The sequence below is a fragment of the Oncorhynchus gorbuscha genome, linkage group LG20, assembly GCF_021184085.1.
Source record: "Oncorhynchus gorbuscha isolate QuinsamMale2020 ecotype Even-year linkage group LG20, OgorEven_v1.0, whole genome shotgun sequence".
NCBI classification, from domain to species: Eukaryota; Metazoa; Chordata; class Actinopteri; order Salmoniformes; family Salmonidae; genus Oncorhynchus; species Oncorhynchus gorbuscha.
This window is the reverse complement of record NC_060192.1, coordinates 31512098-31531895: the sequence shown is the minus strand read 5'-3', so window position 1 is coordinate 31531895 and position 19798 is coordinate 31512098. Positions and strand designations below refer to the sequence as shown.

Here is a 19798-nt window from a genome sequence, read left to right as displayed (position 1 = left end):
CCCCACAACAGGTCCAACATTTTTCAGTAACATATTCTTCAATATTATACTTCCCCGTCTGCAAACATTTGACACGTGACCATATCCTTTACAATTTCCACACTATAAAGGTTTTGACACAAATGCCCTCACCGCAAACCTCACATATCCAAGCTTCACATATACAGGTAGAGTCTCCTCAAATAACAATAATATCGATAGGCTTTTCTCCTTCCTTCCATTTAGCATATGGGTCAGGCGACGTGCACTAACCACTTCTGGGATTTTGTGACTACGGTACTCATCATCTACATCCAATGAGACTCTAGCGATAACTCCTTTGGCAGGCACCCTGCTCCGAAGATCAATACATGTCACTTCTGACGTGGACAATTTATCCAGGTCCAGTGCAGCTTCTTCTGTTCTTTATCAAAACATTTAACCAACACAAGGCCCTTTTAGTCACCTTGATTGGATCCACAATTCCCACTGCTTTCTTCACAGTCCTCGATATTACAAATGGATTTCCCAAATTAATCTACTTGTCCAAAAAAACGCAGTCCAATAAGAAATGCATTATTGGACCGGACCTTGTCTTCTACTACAACTTTTCCTCGTTTTGTTCCATTCTTTGATTTCACTATTTTCCATTTGTTATCACACACTTCACTTGCCACACTTTTGGATTCAAGCACAGTCATCATTTCCTCCCATGGAAGCTACCTTGCCCTGACAGTTCCTGCTGCTACTACTGTCAACACAGCTTTGACACTTGTGAGCAACTAAAAGCCTCATGGCTAGGACACTCACTGATGACCACCTTAATTGCATGAACCTGATGTGCTTATCAAGGCTTCCTGGCAGAGCACAGACCTTGACTCGGTTGGTGCTGACACTTGGCTACTGTATGCCCTTGGCTATAATATTTGAACATTTCTCTGTTATTTGAATGATACTTTATCTTCTGCTATTTAACTTTAACAGATATTTAATCTATTCTAATGCAGGTGCAAAGACCAAGTTTAGGACTGAACTTCACCGAAACCATATTGTTAATAATAATAATAATTACCTGCTGGCCAGGAGATGCATTTTACACTCTAGGCCTAGTTTAACTTCCCTTATTCTGATGAAACACATCAAACTGTTTTCATAACAGACTCACCAATAGCCACCTTTACCACAGCTCTGTTTGCTGAGAACATGCACTGCAAGGACTGACTACTGAAAAACACATATTGCTAGTTTGGTTACAACTGAGATGTTTCTATTTGCGGACAGGTATCTAAGCAATTAAACTGGGCCTCAATCGTATGAGTAAGCTATACAGAGGTTTTGAGAATGCATCAGGTCTGAACAGAGGTCATGATGCCTTTTACTCTTTCCTGAAAGAAGCACTTCTGCTACTAACTTTACTGTAACCTGAGTAAACACATCTAAAGGAAGAGTTCTGGTGAGGCATGAATGCTGGGGATATTTACAGTACATACTCATGTGAGTGTTTTTCTATTTCAATACATAACCATCTGCTGTTTACTTGTTGCATGTGGGAATACTTTTGCTGCAGTTTGTGCATGATGTTACTCAAAGAGAAACTGAGGAGGATTATTGATCAAACAAATGTATTTATTCAATTATATTTACATCTGATAAGATGACATCCTTGTAAAATAGCTTTTCAAGTTTAAAAAGTATGATATTGCAAGGAAGTTAAGCTATCATGTTCATCAATGTTTCTCTCCTACGTTTAGTATTTAACACTCTGACATTGCCAGGTAAAGTACAATCCCAAGTCAGCAGCAAATGAAGGAGAATGGATGGCAAACACACAATATTGCAAAAGATCCCAAACACTGTAAACATCACACAATCATAAAATTAAGATATTTAACAGTCATCTGTTGTTTCAGACCAACGTCCCTCCATTTGGTTAAGAGGTATGGTTGAAAGGGTTAAAAGTTCAAGATTTGAAGCAATACACATTTTCATAGACTCAAATGACAACACAAACATATACAAGGGAGTAATACACTCTTACATGTTTGGTTTCTACTAAGTCCTGCCGAAAGTTGTCAGAAAAGATGTGTCATATGTCTGGTTGGTTGTCATTTCCATGTCCCCCTGATTCTTGGGGCTTTCTTCCTCATTAACACTGGCAGCCATTTTGATCTCTCCATACTCCACCATCTCTGTAGGTTCCTGGTTGACTTCTCTCTTTCTTGTGTTGAATACTTCAGTGTATACAACAGCATCACCCTCATCATTAGAGCAACCTGGGGAAAGACTGGTTAGAAGACCAATAAAACAGCAGGTGTCGATTCTGGCCATGAAACAAACATGACATAATTTTACCTGAAGTAGTATGTCCAAATCTCAGTTTCCCACAGAGACGGTTTACGCCAACAAACACCGCAAGAAGTAGGACAAGGGTTCCAACAGCTAGAGCTATACCTACTGTCACAATTACAAAACGAATCTGGGAGGAGAAAACTGGGAAGAGACAAACATAATTCTGAGAGTAGGATTAATCAACAGTGTCAACAATAACCAATCAATAAAATGATCTTATCGGGCAAGTCAATTTCATTTGAATTCTTACATTGTGGGAAGGAAACTGTTCTGACATTACTTTGGCAGGCCAGTAGATGAATAGTGGAGTTGCTGCTGCTGACTTTATTCTGAACCATACAGGTCAGGTTTCCTGTCACATCACTCTTCAGCATGATGACACTGTTCTGGTAGTGGTCATAGGCTACACTCCTGGTCAGATTCTGGCCATTCAGGGTCCAGCTGTACTGAAGACCATCTCCCTCTGAGGAGCATGTGGCCACGGTTTCTCCATGAGGCAGACAGAGGTGAGACAACACTGGCTCTGACACCGGGGCTGACAGACACAAACATCTTAGCATGATCTAACAAAACACTGTTGTACTTTCATATGGTGCTTCTTGGTATCTCTGATTCATGCTAATATCATATTATACATTTTATACTGTAACTATAATACTGGCAGTTAAAATGTTCTCCCTTACTACAGGATACTTGATTCTCTATATAAAAAATGCTTCTTTACCTTGTATCTCAAGTTGCATGTTGACTCTCCGCAACTGTGTTCCCTCTGAATTAAATATATCCAATTGGTAATCTCCAGAGTCATCCTCTATAACTCTGTCCAGTCTGAATGTTCCATTATTAAAGAACTCGGAGCGATTCACATAATCCTGATGCAGTTTAGATCTCCAGTCTTCTCCAGTTTGGAAGTTCAGAATACGATTATCACCTTTCTTCAATGTAATCCTTTCTTCAGCTGTGTTTGCAGTCAGACGTAAGGACAAACATTCTCCCACAGCCCCATAGCATTGATGATTTCCACTCTCCTCAGTGAGATTACAGAACTTAGCACTAACTGTAGAGAATAGATGTTATTTTAGGCACACATAGTCATTTATTAATGTCTGAAGGTGCTTTCAAGAAATATTTGTATCAAAGGTGACAAAAATAGCATTGATCTATCTATCTATTGATTTAAACATTTGTTAACCATTAAAGGGAATACATGTAAATTGGTATTTACAGAACATTTTTAACAATTATCATATTTTTCTGAAATTTCTGTTTTGGATCCTACCATGGATAAGCTCATGTTTAATACAATTGATTCCATTATAATCTTTGTAATATAATGTCTTACCTTGTGCTGCCGCTGTGGCCACCAGAACTACAATTATCAGAGGGATCATTTCTCTTCTGCCTGCACAAGAAGAGTGAATGAAGCTACAGGGTTATTATAAAATGGTATAGATAGCAGTGGATGATGATGATGGATGCACTACAAATGAATGACAGGCTTTTTGACAAGACATCTTACTTGCGTATCAGTGAGAGAACACTTCTTTATGTCATATGTTACTTGGTGTGAACTCCCAACCACAAGTACCTGTTTGAAGAACAGAAGTTGTAACTTATTACACATTGTGAGGTATTATTCACTACCATGTAGTTTGATGAGAACAAGGGATTTTTGGACCATCTGTAAGTGTCAGCAGTACAGAAGCAGGAAGAGGAAAAGTAATACTGTAATATCTGATATCTGTAATAGCAATATACGTAATAGCAATATATGTGTATGATTTCAGAACAAAATTAACTTACCAAAGTCAAAATGTGGAGAAAAATTGTTTACTTTTTCTAGAATGAAATGGATGACAAATACTCTAGATGTATTTCAGAAATTATATATTCTCCGCATACCTATCATAAATCCTCTCCTTTACAATATGAAAACAGTTTGAACTACAGTTTGTGATGTTAGTTTGACCTCCGCTCAGTGCTCACACTCTATCTTAAGACATGTGGAGGTCGGCTGACACACCTTTCATTTATAGCTTCCAGACACCAACAGACACTCTAAAGCCAAAGATGTGTTTGGGATGGACTCTACCTTTCTTAAAAACTACAAAGAGTCACTCATTGGCCCCATTACTAAGGTCACCAACACATCTATTGGTCTTGGTGTGTTTCCAAGGGTATGGAAGTCGGCCATAATAACGGCCATCTTTAAATCAGGCGACCCTGCTGACGTGAGTAACTACAGGCCCATTAGTATACTACCTGTGGTGTCAAAGGTTGTTGAAAAGTGTGTAGCAGAACAACTGATTGCCCACCTCAACAACAGCCCCTTCACATTACACTCCATGCAGTTTGGCTTCAGAGCGAAACACTCCACAGAAACGGCCAACTGCTTTCTTCTGGAAAATGTGAAGTCCAAGATGGACAAAGGGGGTGCTGTTGGGGCTGTGTTTCTGGACCTAAGGAAGGCTTTTGATACTGTTAACCATGAGATTCTCATCACAAAATTGTCCAACTTCAACTTTTCCCCTGATGCCTTGAGATGGATGAAATCATACCTTGAAGGCAGAACTCAGTGTGTCAGAGTGAGCAATGAGCTGTCGCCCACTCGTAGCTATGATGTGGGCGTGCCCCAAGGGTCAATACTGGGGCCCCTCCTGTTCAGCCTGTACATTAATGATCTGCCTTCTGTCTGTACTGGGTCTGAAGTTCAAATGTATGCAGATGATACAGTGATATATGTGCATGCAAAGAGCAAACAACAAGCTGCACAAGAACTCACTACTGTAATGGTCCAGGTTACAAAGTGGCTCAGTGACTCGTGTTTGCATCTCAATGTGAAAAAAACTGTTTGCATGTTCTTCACAAAGAGGGCAACAGATGCTACTGAGCCAGATGTCTATGTGTCAGGGGAGAAGCTCCAGGTGGTATCCGATTTTAAGTACCTTGGCATCATACTTGATTCCAACCTCTCTTTTAAAAAGCATGTGAAAAAGGTAATTCAAATAACCAAATTCAACCTAGCTAATTTCCGATTTATATGAAATTGTTTGACTACAGAGGTAGCAAAACTGTACTTCAATTCTATGATACTCCCTCACTTAACATACTGCTTGACTAGTTGGGCCCAAGCTTGCTGTACAACATTAAAACCTATTCAGTCTGTCTACAAACAGGCTCTCAAAGTGCTTGATAGGAAGCCCAATAGCCATCATCATTGTCACATCCTTAGAAAGCATGAGCTCTTGAGTTGGGAGAATCTTGTGCAATACACCGACGCATGTCTTGTATTCAAGATCCTTAATGGCCTGGCTCCCCCTCCACTCAATATTTTTGTTAAACAGAAAACCCAGACATATGGCAGCAGATCCACAAGGTCTGCCATGAGAGGTGACTGTATAGTTCCCCTAAGGAAAAGCACCTTTAGTAAATCTGCAATCTCTGTGAGAGCTTCCCATGTCTGGAATACACTGCCATCAGACACACATAACTGCACCACATATCACACTTTCACAAAATGCTTGAAGACCTGGCTAAAGGTCAATCAGATTTGTGAACATGGTCCCTAGCTGTGTGTTGCCGCTTTCCATGCTGTCTGTTGTCTGTAGCTTGTGAGGTGTGGAAAAACTTTGTTGCTTTTATGAATTTTGTTTTGCTGCTTTTTGTTCTATGTTGCTCTGTCTGTATGCTATGTCTTGTTTGTCCTATGTTGCTATGTCTTGCTTGTTCTATGGTGCTATTGTCTATATTGTAATTGTTTTTAATAACCTGCCCAGGGACTGCGGTTGAAAATTAGCCGGCTGGCTAAAACCGGCACTTTTACTGAAACGTTGATTAATGTGCACTGTCCCTGTAAAAATAAAATAAACTAAACTAAACTAAACAGAAAGGTCAATAATTAGACTCAGAGTATAAACACACGTTTTAACCTGAATGCCCATAATGTTACTATTCCTACAACATCAGTGTCTACCTAGTTATGTTTCCTTATATACTTGAAGTATTTATTTGTATGATGTATTTTGTTAATTCATGTCCAGCCCATCCAAGATGGCAAGATGGCGCCTTGATTGACTCTGGGGCTAGCAGTAAGTCCCAAGCCTGATCCTTTCGCATCGTCTCTCTGTAAATATCTGTAAATATCATCTCTTTCTCGTTTTAGATATTTTTCTTCGCATATCTTTAAAAACATTTTGCTAAACCTAAGCTTCCAAATACTCTCCTGCAATCCGCCTCACCCAATGTAGCTACTTTTCCTAAAGTATTTATATTTACTTCGGAACCGGAACCCCTCAACTGAAGCTAGCCAGCTAACCATCAGCTATGTCTTCAGTCTTCGGTCTTCAGCTAACCAGTCATCAGCTAACCTTTAGCTCGGAAAGCTCTCGCCAGTTCGAACAACGCGACGCTAACCAGAGCATAACGGACCTATTTATTTTTTATCCCCGGATTCCCTCCGCAAACTGAAATTTTTTTTCAGCTGGATCTTCACAACTAGCTATCGAGCTAAACCGCAACCCTGGTTGATTACTCCTGGCTAGCGTTTCCACCCACGTAGCTTGAAGATAGCCCGGCCAGAGCTCCTGTGTTCCTAGCATACTCCTGGGCTTCTATACCCGGACCCACGACCGGTCTATCGATGTCACTGCATGAAGAGGAATAAACAGACTCACCCCATCGCGTCGTCCTCCAAAGGCTAACTCTCTAGCCCACGCTATCTCCTTGCTTGCTAATTCGGCATGCTAACTGCTAGCTTGCTTAGCCCAGGTCCGCTAACTACTACCTTGTTTACCCCGGCCTGCTAATCTGTTAGCTTGTTAGCACAGGCCTGCTAACCGTCTGCATCGCAGTGGCCCATATGTACTTTCTATCTCTTCCCGATTTTTAAAATTTGTTTATACCTTCCGGAAACCTGCCTCACCCAATGTGATACGGAATCGCTATTATTTTTCATTTTTAGAACACACTCAAGAACCTCCAGAAGCTAACCAGCTAACTAGCTACAAGCTATTTAGTCATTGTTAGTTTTTTTAAACCTGGATAACACTCGCCAGTCCAGCCCCCCTGCCCCATCCACCGCTGCCCCTGGACTCTGATCACTTGGCTACATAGCTGATGCACGCTGGACTGTCCATTAATCATGGTACTCCATTCTGCTTGTTTGTTTTATCTTTCGGCCCCGTTGCCTAGTCAATGCCATTTTACCTGCTGTTGTTATGCTAGCTGATTAGCTGTTGTCTCACCCACTGTTTTAGCTAGCTTTCCCAATTCAACACCTGTGATTACTGTATGCCTCGCTGTATGTCTCTCTCAAATGTCAATATGCCTTGTATACTGTTGCTCAGGTTAGTTATCATTGTTTTAGTTCACAATGGAGCCCCTAGTCCCACTCCTCATACCCCTGATACCTCCTTTGTCCCACCTCCCACATATGCGGTGACCTCACCCATTACAACCAGCATGTCCAGAGATAAAACCTCTCTCATCATCACCCAGTGCCTGGGCTTACCTCCGCCGTACCCGCACGCCACCATACCCCTGTCTGCGCATTATGCCCTGAATATATTCTACCATGCCCAGAAACCTGCTCCTCTTATTCTCTGTCCCCAACACTCTAGGCGACCAGTTTTGATAGCCTTTAGCCGCACCCTCATACTACTCCTTCTCTGTTCCACGGGTGATGTGGAGATAAACCCAGGCCCTGCATGTCCCCAGGCACCCTCATTTGTTGACTTCTGTGATCGAAAAAGCCTTGGTTTCATGCATGTCAACATCAGAAGCCTCCTCCCTAAGTTTGTTTTACTCACTGCTTTAGCACACTCTGCTAACCCTGATGTCCTTGCCGTGTCTGAATCCTGGCTCGGGAAGGCCACCAAAAATTCAGAGATTTCCATACCCAACTACAACATCTTCCGTCAAGATAGAACTGCCAAAGGGGGAGGAGTTGCAGTCTACTGCAGAGATAGCCTTCAAAGTAATGTCATACTTTCCAGGTCCATACCCAAACAGTTCAAACTACTAATTCTGAAAATTACTCTCTCCAGAAATAAGTCTCTCACTGTTGCCGCCTGCTTACCGACCCCCCTCAGCTCCCAGCTGTGCCCTGGACACCATTTGTGAATTGATTGCCCCCCATCTAGCTTCAGAGTTTGTTCTGTTAGGTGACCTAAACTGGGATATGCTTAACACCCCGACTCGTTCAACCGATCGCTGCCTGCACCCGCATGCCCGACTAGCATCACCACACTGGATGGTTCCGACCTTGAATATGTGGACACCTATAAGTACCTAGGTGTCTGGCTAGACTGCAAACTCTCCTTCCAGACCCATATCAAACATCTCCAATCGAAAATCAAATCAAGAGTCGGCTTTCTATTCCGCAGCAAAGCCTCCTTCACTCACGCTGCCAAGCTTACCCTAGTAAAACTGACTATCCTACCAATCCTCGAATTCGGCGATGTCATCTACAAAATCACTTCCAACACTCTACTCAGCAAACTGGATGCAGTTTATCACAGTGCCATCCGTTTTGTCACTAAAGCACCTTATACTACCCACCACTGCGACTTGTATGCTCTAGTCGGCTGGCCCTCGCTACATATTCGTCGCCAGACCCACTGGCTCCAGGTCATCTACAAGGCCATGCTAGGTAAAGCTCCGCATCTCAGTTCACTGGTCACGATGGCAACACCCATCCGTAGCACGCGCTCCAGCAGGTGTATCTCACTGATCATCCCTAAAGCCAACACCTCATTCGGCCGCCTTTCGTTCCAGTACTCTGCTGCCTGCGACTGGAACAAATTGCAAAAATCGCTGAAGTTGGAGACTTTTATCTCCCTCACCAACTTCAAACATCAGCTATCAAATCAAATCAAATTTTATTTGTCACATACACATGGTTAGCAGATGTTAATGCGAGTGTAGCGAAATGCTTGTGCTTCTAGTTCCGACAATGCAGTGATAACCAACAAGTAATCTAACTAACAATTCCAAAACTACTGTCTTATACACAGTGTAAGGGGATAAGGAATATGTACATAAGGATATATGAATGAGTGATGGTACAGAGCAGCATATAGTAGATGGTATCGAGTACAGTATATACATATGAGATGAGTGTGTAGACAAAGTAAACAAAGTGGCATAGTTAAAGTGGCTAGTGATACATGTATTACATAAGGATGCGGTCGATGATGTAGAGTACAGTATATACATATGCATATGAGATGAATAATGTAGGGTAAGTAACATTATATAAGGTAGCATTGTTTAAAGTGGCTAGTGATATATTTACATAATTTCCCATCAATTACCATTATTAAAGTGGCTGGAGTTGGGTCAGTGTCAATGACAGTGTGTTGGCAGCAGCCACTCAATGTTAGTGGTGGCTGTTTAACAGTCTGATGGCCTTGAGATAGAAGCTGTTTTTAAGTCTCTCGGTCCCAGCTATCTGAGCAGCTAACCGATCGCTGCAGCTGTACATAATCTATTGGTAAATAGCCCACCCATTTTCACCTACCTCATCCCCACAGTTTTTATTTATTTACTTTTCTGCTCTTTTGCACACCAATATCTCTACCTGTACATGATCATCTGATCATTTATCACTCCAGTGTTAACCTGCAATATTGTAATTATTCGCCTACCTCCTCATGCCTTTTGCACACAATGTATATAGACTCCCCTTTTTTTCTAATGTGTTGACTTGTTAATTGTTTACTCCATGTGTAACTCTGTGTTGTCTGTTCACACTGCTATGCTTTATCTTGGCCAGGTCGCAGTTGCAAATGAGAACTTGTTCTCAACTAGCCTACCTGGTTAAATAAAGGTGAAATAAAAATAAAATAAAATAAATACATGGTCTGTAACATGACTCGTTATGTCTAGGAGTCTTATGCCTCGCAACATGGTCTGTAACATGACTGGTTATATCTCGGGGTCTTTGGCCTATCTACATGGTCTGTAACCTGACTTGTTATGTCGAGGGGTCTTAGGCCCAGCTACATGATCTGAAACATGACTTGTTCAACAGTATCTAGGGGTCCTAGCTACATGGTCTGTAACCTGACTTGTAATGTCTTAGGCCTAGTAATATGGTCTGTATCCTGACTCGTTATGTCTAGGGGTCTTAGGCCTATCTACATGGTCTGTAACATGACTTGTTATACAGTATCTAGGGGTCCCAGCTACATGGTCTGTATCCTGACTAGTTATGTCTAGGGGAAAACAAAACATAAAAACTAATTCCATGGTCTGGACAGACTGACTAGTAAATGTCTAGGGTTCCTCGGGAAGGCTACATGGTCTGTAACCTGACTTGAAATGTCTTAGGCCAAAGACACATATGGTCAAGGATCAGGACAGAAACGGAAAACAAGGGGAGAAATAGGGACTCTAATCAGAGGACAAGTCTTGGAAAGCCTAAATGACATTGAATCTGCAGGAACCTGACGATCGTTATGTCTAGGGGTCTTAAGGCCGAACAGAAGGGAAAGCATAATGACAAGTCTGACAAAACATGACTTGTTCAACACATTATCTAGCTACATGGGTCCCAGCTTAGGCCATGGTCTGTATCCTGACTAGTTATGTCTACATGGGGGTCCTAGTCTAACATGGTCTGTAACCTGACTTGTTATGTCTAGGCCTAGCAATGTGGTCTGGGGTCTTAGGTAACCTGACTTGTAATATCTACATGGTCTGTAACCTGACTTGACTTGTAATATGTCTAGGGGTCTTAGGCCTATCTACATGGTCTATAACCTGACTCGTTATGTCGAGGAGTCTTAGGCCTAGCTACACGGTCTGTAACATGACTTGTTATACAGTATCAAGGGGTCCTAGCTACATGGTCTGTAACCTGACTTGTTATGTCTTAGGCCTCGTAATGTGGTCTGTATCCTGACTCGTTATGTCGAGGGGTCTTTGGCCTATCTACATTATCTGTAACCTGACTCGTTATGCCTAGGGTTCTTAGGCCAAGCTACATGATCTGTAACATGACTTGTTATACAGTATCTAGGGGTCTTAGGCCTATCTTAATGGTCTGTATCCTAACTCGTTATGTCTAGGGGTCTTAGTTCTAGCTACATTTTCTGTAACCTGACTCGTTATGTCGAGGGGTCTTTGGCCTATCTACATGGTCTGTAACATGACTTGTTATATAGTATATAGGGGTCCTAGCTACATGGTCTGTAACATGACTTGTTATACAGTATCTAGGGGTCCTAGCAACATGGTCTGTATCCTGACTAGTTATGTCTAGGGGTCTCAGGCCCAGCTACATGATCTGAAACATGACTTGTTCAACAGTATCTAGGGGTCCTAGCTACATGGTCTGTAACCTGACTTGTAATGTCTTAGGCCTAGTAATATGGTCTGTATCCTGACTCGTTAAGTCTAGGGGTCTTAGGCCTATCTACATGGTCTGTAACATGACTTGTTATACAGTATCTAGGGGTCCCAGCTACATGGTCTGTATCCTGACTAGTTATGTCTAGGGGTCCTAGCTACATGGTCTGTAACCTGACTTGTTATGTCTAGGGGTCTTAGGCCGAGCTACATGGTCTGTAACCTGACTTGTTATGTCTAGGAGTCTTAGGCCGAGCTACATGGTCTATAACCTGACTCGTTATGTCGAGGGGTCTTAGGCCTAGCTACACGGTCTGTAACATGACTTGTTGTACAGTATCAAGGGGTCCTAGCTACATGGTCTGTAACATGACTTGTTCTACAGTATCTAGGGGTCCTTGCTACATGGTCTGTAACCTGACTTGTTATGTCTTAGGCCTAGCAATGTGGTCTGTAACCTGACTTGTAATATCTTAGGCCTAGCTACATGGTCTGTAACCTGACTTGTAATATCTTAGGCCTAGCTACATGGTCTGTAACCTGACTTGTTATGTCTAGGGGTCTTTGGCCTATCTACATTGTCTGTAACCTGACTCGTTATGTCTAGGGGTCTTTGGCCTATCTACATTGTCTGTAACCTGTCTTGTTATGTCTTAGGCCTAGCAATGTGGTCTGTAACCTGACTTTTTATACAGTATCTAGGGGTCCCAGCTACATGGTCTGTAACCTGACTTGTTATGTCTAGGGGTCTTAGGCCGAGCTACATGGTCTGTAACCTGACTCGTTATGTCGACTCGTTATGTTGTTATACAGTATCTAGGGGTCCTAGCAACATGGTCTGTAACCTGACTCGTTATGTCTAGGGGTCTTTGGCCTATCTACATTGTCTGTAACCTGTCTTGTTATGTCTTAGGCCTAGCAATGTGGTCTGTAACCTGACTTTTTATACAGTATCTAGGGGTCCTAGCAACATGGTCTGTAACCTGACTCGTTATGTCTAGGGGTCTTTGGCCTATCTACATTGTCTGTAACCTGACTCGTTATGTCTAGGGGTCTTAGGCCTATCTACATTGTCTGTAACCTGACTTGTTAGGTCTAGGGGTCTTAGGCCAATCTACATGATCTGTAACCTGACTCGTTATGTCTAGGGGTCTTTGGCCTATCTACATGGTCTGTAACCTGACTTGTTATACAGTATCTAGGGGTCTTAGGCCTATCTACATTGTCTGTAACCTGACTCGTTATGTCTAGGGGTCTCAGGCCTTGCTACATGGTCTGTAACATGACTTGTAATACAGTATCTAGGGGTCTTAGGCATATCTACATGATCTGTAACCTGACTCGTTATGTCTAGGGGTCTTAGGCCTATCTACATTGGTCCTACCTGACTTGTTATGTCTTAGGCCTAGCAATGTGGTCTGTAACCTGACTCATTATGTCTACAAGGGAGGTGTTAAAACCTACAGGACGGTAGCTTACCCATGTCGGTAAGGCTACTGTGACAGATGCAGGTATCTCTTCGGTGTCCAATGAGGTTTAATTGGTTGTTATGTGACAGTAAGAGGAAGTGGGAGAGTTCTAGGTCCATTTCCTTCTTAGAGGAATCCGGTTTTACAGTCTGTTACAAAGCAGACAACCCAAATGGTAACAATCCAAATATAAACATCATTATTCATTGCTTTGGATATAATTAGTTACTTTTTACATCATACCAAAAATGATATATTAAATGGAGGACTGATTGCTTATTTAACAAAACACTAGCCAGTTAAGTAGTTACTTTATGGTGCATATATTTAGAAAATATTTAGCAACTATTTCTCAACTTTAAATATTTCCTGAGATTTGGAACTTACAAAGACCTCAGCTATTTCTACAGCATTATCTGCACCCTATTAGATCATCATTTAATTCTGTGCAGAATAGACATACTTCCTTCTTTATTACACAAATCTATTGAAGATCAAGGGAAATACATTGGAAATACCTTAATGTTTTTTTAATTCCAATTTTAGAATAACACATTCGGATAAAATGTAGTGAAATGAGTAAATGTACTTTTATTATTACAATTGATGTGAAATAGTTAAGCCACTAATTATTTACATAGTTATTTAATGAAAAAATAACCTGCAAATGTCATTAACTATCCAAACATTTATTTTAGTTCAAAATAAATCTAAATATGTACTTTACGACATTGAGAAGATAAGAAAGTGGTCTTCTCAAAACGTACTTTGTAATAAAGACCTTGTACCTATTTACTAAGATCCGCAATGAAAATCAATTTGTGATTCGAGCCATTGGTACACTGCTAAATGACACTTTGTGTGCCAAAATGTAAATTCAATTGGGGAATTGACTATATACTGTAGATAGGTGATGTTATGCTAGTGTTTTCTTCAGGATTACCAGTAGCAATGGTATGAATAAATGAAATTTGGCTAAGATTAGGTTTAAAAACAATCAATTTACTAAGCTGACATTGCAATCCATACAGTAAAATTGTAACAATTGTATGTATGCATATGTAGTCTATTTGACAATTTAAAAAAACGTGTAGTAAACATGTTTGCATGTATTTACATTCTTCATTCTAACATCACTTGTAATGAATCTGCACTGATGTAGTGCCAGGGCTCTCCAATCCTGTTCCTGGAGAGCTACCTTCGTGTAGGTTTTAACTCCAACTCTGTTCCTGGCGATCTACCCTCCTGTAGGTTTTAACTCCAACTCTGTTCCTGGTGATCTACCTTCCTGTAGGTTTTAACTCCAACCCTGTTCCTGGAGATCTACCCTCCTGTAGGTTTTAACTCCAACCCTGTTCCTGGAGAGCTATTCTCCTGTAGGTTTTAACTCAACTCTGTTCCTGGTATCTATTCTCCTGTAGGTTTTAACTCCAACCCTGTTCCTGGAGAGCTATTCTCCTGTAGGTTTTAACTCCAACCCTGTTCTTGGAGAGCTATTCTCCTGTAGGTTTTAACTCCAACCCTGTTCCTGGAGATCTACCCTCCTGTAGGTTTTAACTCCAACCCTGTTCCTGGAGAGCTACCTTCCTGTAGGTTTTTAACTCCAACCCTGTTCCTGGAGATCTACCCTCCTGTAGGTTTTAACTCAAACCCTGTTCCTGGAGAGCTACCTTCCTGTAGGTTTTAACTCCAACCCTGTTCCAACCCCCTGTTCCTGGAGAGCTACCCTCCTGTAGGTTTTAACTCCAACCCTGTTCCTGGAGAGCTACCCTCCTGTAGGTTTTAACTCCAACCCTGTTCCTGGAGATCTACCCTCCTGTAGGTTTTAACTCCAACCCTGTTACTGGAGAGATAGCTACCCTCAATCACAGCCGGTTGTGATGCAGCCTGGAATCAAACCAGGGTCTGTAGTAACACCTCTTGCACTGAGAAACAGTGCCTTAGACCATTGTGCCACTCAGGAGTCTTTTATCTGGACATTTTGAAGTTAAACATACATTAGACAATAATAACTAGAAGAGTTTGAAATGGAATAATTTACAGTCGTCCCAGCAGCGTCCATATGTTTTGAAACAACTATTGATGTAATGACAGTAATCCTGTGATGTTTCTTCTCACCTCTGTCACCCTGGTTCTTTATCATACTGTAATGCTTCCACCTAGTGGTCCAGTCTGATAATGAAGTCAGTACGGGTATGATACAATATCAAAATACAGGTGAAATAATGCCCTATATGTCGCTTCTCTAGGCTCTACGACTATACAACAAAAATACATCTATCGCAGAAATACACCATAATGAATTATAAAAAATGATCAGTAATTATGGTGCGTAGTTGCATACTTCACATTGGAAAACAAATCAATGCTATTGTAATGCCATTAACACATTGTCCTTCATACATAGATATCATTAAACTCCAGTGACAGTCGTCTCTTTCTCTGGCTGGAAGCAGGTGCAAGAGGTCTGCAGAATTCTGTGGAAAGACAATTTCAACATTGGACACAATATACATTCATAATCATAAAGAGGTGTCAAAATAAAAGACTTGTTACTGTACACAAACTATGATGAAATGACTGTGATATGTGGTTGTCTCACCAACCACCTTAAGATGAATGCAGTAACTTTAAGCCTATAAACTGTTATAGGTATGTATTGTGTGTCATTCTCTACTGTGAGTTACCGTAATGGGAGGTGTCTTGGTCCGGGTGGATTGTGGTCTCCTCCTGTGGCCATTTGTTGCATAAATCCCCACGCATCTCAATGTAGTTGTTCTCCTCCACATCTAAACACACAACAGTGCAGTTTGGGAAATAGAATGTTCCATGTGAATGTTCCATGTGAATGTTCCATGTGAATGTTCCATGTGAATGTTCTATGTGAATGTTTCATGTGAATGTTCCATGTGAATGTTTCATGTGAATGTTTCATGTGAATGTTTCATGTGAATGTTCTATGTGAATGTTCTATGTGAATGTTTCATGTGAATGTTCCATGTGAATGTTCTATGTGAATGTTTCATGTGAATGTTTCATGTGAATGTTCCATGTGAATGTTCTATGTGAATGTTTCATGTGAATGTTTCATGTGAATGTTTCATGTGAATGTTCTATGTGAATGTTTCATGTGAATGTTTCATGTGAATGTTCTATGTGAATGTACCATGTGAATGTTCCATGTGAATGTTCCATGTGAATGTTCTATGTGAATGTTTCATGTGAATGTTTCATGTGAATGTTCCATGTGAATGTCCCATGTGAATGTTTCATGTGAATGTTCTGAATGTGAAATGTGTGAATGTTCCATGTGAATGTTCTATGTGAATGTTTCATGTGAATGTTTCCATGTTCTATGTGAATGTTTCATGTGAATGTTTCATGTGAATGAATGTACCATGTGAATGTTCCATGTGAATGTTCCATGTGAATGTTCCATGTGAATGTTCTATGTAAATGTTCTATGTAAATGTTCCATGTGAATGTTTCATGTGAATGTTCCATGTGAATGTTCTATGTGAATGTTCCATGTGAATGTTTCATGTGAATGTTCTATGTAAATGTTCCATGTGAATGTTCCATGTGAATGTTCCATGTGAATGTTCCATGTGAATGTTCCATGTGAAATGTGAATGTTCCATGTGAAATGTGAATGTTCCATGTGAATGTTGAATGTTTCATGTAAAATGTACCATGTGAATGTTCCATGTGAATGTTCCATGTGAATGTTCCATGTGAATGTTCCATGTGAATGTTCCATGTGAATGTTCCATGTGAATGTTCCATGTGAATGTTCTATGTGAATGTTCCATGTGAATGTTCCATGTGAATGTTCCATGTGAATGTTCCATGTGAATGTTCCATGTGAATGTTTCATGTGAATGTTCCATGTGAATGTTTCATGTGAATGTTCTATGTAAATGTTCCATGTGAATGTTCCATGAATGAATGAATTTTCCATGTGAATGTTCCATGTGAATGTACCATGTGAATTTTCCATGTGAATGTTCCATGTGAATGTTCCATGTGAATGTACCATGTGAATTTTCCATGTGAATGTTCCATGTGAATGTACCATGTGAATTTTCCATGTGAATGTTCCATGTGAATGTTCCATGTGAATTTTCCATGTGAATGTTCCATGTGAATGTTCCATGTAAATGTACCATGTGAATTTTCCATAGAAATGCAACAAAACGCATAAAGTAGATACTTACATTCAGTCTGACTTTGACCTTTTCTCTTTTTCTGACGCCTCTTCTTCAAATGTAGAATGGCGACGGCCAGTGTCGTCAGTGCAAATGCAAAGAGACCAAATGCAGCCACAGCTGACCTGTGACCTTTTCCCGAAACAAATGCCACAGTTTAATTCTAAATATATTCATGAATCTTTAAAAAGGTACTGTGTTCTGTAGTACCCTATCCCCTGATTCATATTTGTGCCTTCAAAGCTTGGTTCAATACATACTGTGCTTCTCAATTAAAGGACAAGTAATGGGCAGGTCTACTGTACTGTCCAGAGAGAACGGTTCTGGACCAATAGTATGCAGAAAGTCCAGGAGGAGTTACTGTACCTCTGCATGTTGGGACAACTGGGCTGAAGCCTTCCTCACTTATTTCGTTCATTGCCACACAGGTCAGGTCTCCAGGCGTATGGCTGTCCAGGAATAGAACAGGACCTGAGCTCAGGGTCTGATTGGACCCTGTCCAGGCAAATGGCTGCTCGGTCCAGATCATCATAACTCTGTCTCCTTTATCAACAGAGCAGGTCAGAACAACTCTCCCATCATAAGTACAGGAGGTTCTCACCTTTGGTTTGGAAACAGGTTCTGAAATGTAAATCAATCATGTCACACAAATATACACTCACACAGTGCAAAGTCAATCAACAAGCTACAACAGAGAATATTATTTTCAGTCAAAATTAAGCAAATTAACATTCATGGTCAATAAATGAACGAAAGCCAAAATAAAAAAACTCAAATTCGTATGTTAAAGGGGCAATTTGCAAGTGGGTACATCCATTTTTGGACTTAAATTAATGATATACCCATTCATTCTTGAAGAATATTACTTATTAATGCCTCATGAACTTAGTTCAACTGTCATACCCCACCAGAAACCAAAATATAAGCCTGTTTTACTCCATTGTTTATAAACAATGTGATTGTAAACTAACTGTATAGTTTAAAACATTGTTAATACAGTAATCTTGATATTGTGCATCCATAGCTCAGTCTGAATTTGAGAGTGGATACATTTTTACAACCCCATCTCTCAGCTGTTTACCAAAACAATGGCTGGGTGAACACTGTTATTGGTCAAATTGCAGATTGCCTCTTTAATCAACATAGACGTGTATGTTTGTGCTAAAACTTCCCTGACAAATTGAAGAATTGTGTAATTTCAAACAACTCACCTAGAATATTGAGCTCAATGTGCCGCTCGGATAAACGGCCTCCATTTTCACTGTATTGTTGAACAGTATAATTTCCACTGTCTCTTTTCAGTCCTTCATTAAACTTCAGTGAACCATTTAGAAAGATCTCACACCTATCCATTAAATGAACAAGCGTACCATTTCTAGCTATTAACATATCTGTATTATCATGTTTCCATCTTATGTCAGAGATCTTGGCGTGTAAGTGCATTTTAGGGTGAAGGAATATGGAGTTTCCTACTCGTCCAACTACTCTGATGTCTTCTGCAACAACTGAAAATAAAGCATTTCAATGCTTTAAAATAGATGAGCAAAAAACTATAGTTAAAAATATTTTTTTGACTCATCCAGAAAAACTATTCAGCCTACTTACCATAGCTTATGTAGAGGTGAAGAAGCATCATCCACATTGGAAGCCCACCAGTAGATGTTAAAACTCTCAGAGTATGGGGTGAGGACATGTTTGTAAACTAGAAAGTTTGGCATAAAATGAATGTGTATTTGTCAATACGCTCAGACAGTTCTGTTTCCTGCTATGGGGAAATGGCCAACTAGTCATGAAACCACAGCATATGGGTTCAAACATTCTACAAGTTTCAGTCACTGAATAGAGAAATGTAAAAAAAATATTTTGTGCTTACACCTAAGCACAGTGTAAACAATGTCAACTCACCTCCATGTCCTACTAATGTTTTCACTTTTAAAAATATATACATTATTTCACCATTACTTAACCAGGTAGGCCAGTTGAGAACAAGTTCTCATTTACAACTGCGACCTGGCCAAGTTAAAGCAAAGCAGTGCGACAAAAACAACACAGAGTGACACATGGGATAAACAAACGTACAGTCAACAACATAATAACACTTATTCTTCTCTCCATGAAGAGCAGGCTGATCACAGGCCAGGCAGAGCTACTGAGCTGTAGAAACACTAATAGGTGTGGCTGCGGGACGCTGTTCATATGCAAGTTGTACCGTTTCTTTTTGAGCTACTCTGCAAAGCACACTCATTAACCACTTCATATCAAATATAGAATTCTAACCTGCTAAAGTACCCAATGCATTTTACACTCTGGGCCTAGTTTTACTTCTGTGGTTTGCCTTGCTCTGTTGATGCGCATCAGACCGTTTCATTTTCACATCAGTTAGCCACTTTACCACAGCTTTCTAAAACAGTGTACTTGCAATGCAAAGTATCAGTCCTATTT

General features: G+C 40.6%; 1 protein-coding gene across 4 annotated transcripts; it reads right to left on the bottom strand.

Moving 5' to 3' along the window:
* Positions 1-1686: 1686 nt before the first annotated feature.
* LOC124007473 (T-cell surface antigen CD2-like) lies at positions 1687-19320 on the bottom strand. Of its 4 annotated transcripts, XR_006833939.1 has the most exons (8): positions 18962-19320; positions 17723-18861; positions 17366-17488; positions 3848-3916; positions 3671-3730; positions 3053-3385; positions 2332-2863; positions 1687-2252 (listed from the first exon to the last, which is right to left on the bottom strand). XR_006833939.1 is itself a non-coding variant. In XM_046318075.1 (7 exons), the coding sequence occupies exons 3-7, from the start codon at positions 3717-3719 to the stop codon at positions 2032-2034; spliced, it is 1026 nt and encodes a 341-aa protein (XP_046174031.1). In that variant the 5' UTR covers positions 3720-3730; positions 3848-3916; positions 17366-17650; the 3' UTR covers positions 1687-2031. The 4 variants fall into 4 exon arrangements, 3 of the variants coding, with proteins under 3 accessions (XP_046174031.1, XP_046174032.1, XP_046174033.1); XM_046318075.1 differs by lacking the exons at positions 17723-18861; positions 18962-19320 and having other exon boundaries at positions 2332-2469; positions 2579-2863; positions 17366-17650; XM_046318076.1 differs by lacking the exons at positions 1687-2252; positions 2332-2863; positions 3053-3385; positions 3671-3730; positions 3848-3916 and adding exons at positions 15289-15625; positions 15836-15937 and having other exon boundaries at positions 17723-17977; positions 18568-18861.
* Between the last annotated feature and the right edge of the window lie 478 nt (positions 19321-19798).

What these genes read in the sequence shown, in the direction of transcription:
- LOC124007473 (XM_046318075.1), bottom strand. Translation starts at nt 3,719, where the DNA reads ATGATCCCTCTGATAATTGTAGTTCTGGTGGCCACAGCGGCAGCACAA. An exon ending in CATGCAACTTGAGATACAAG is followed by an intron (nt 2,864 to 3,052) that starts GTAAAGAAGCAT and finishes TGTGTCTGTCAG; the next exon opens with CCCCGGTGTCAGAGCCAGTG. An exon ending in AACAGTTTCCTTCCCACAAT is followed by an intron (nt 2,470 to 2,578) that starts GTAAGAATTCAA and finishes GTCTCTTCCCAG; the next exon opens with TTTTCTCCTCCCAGATTCGT.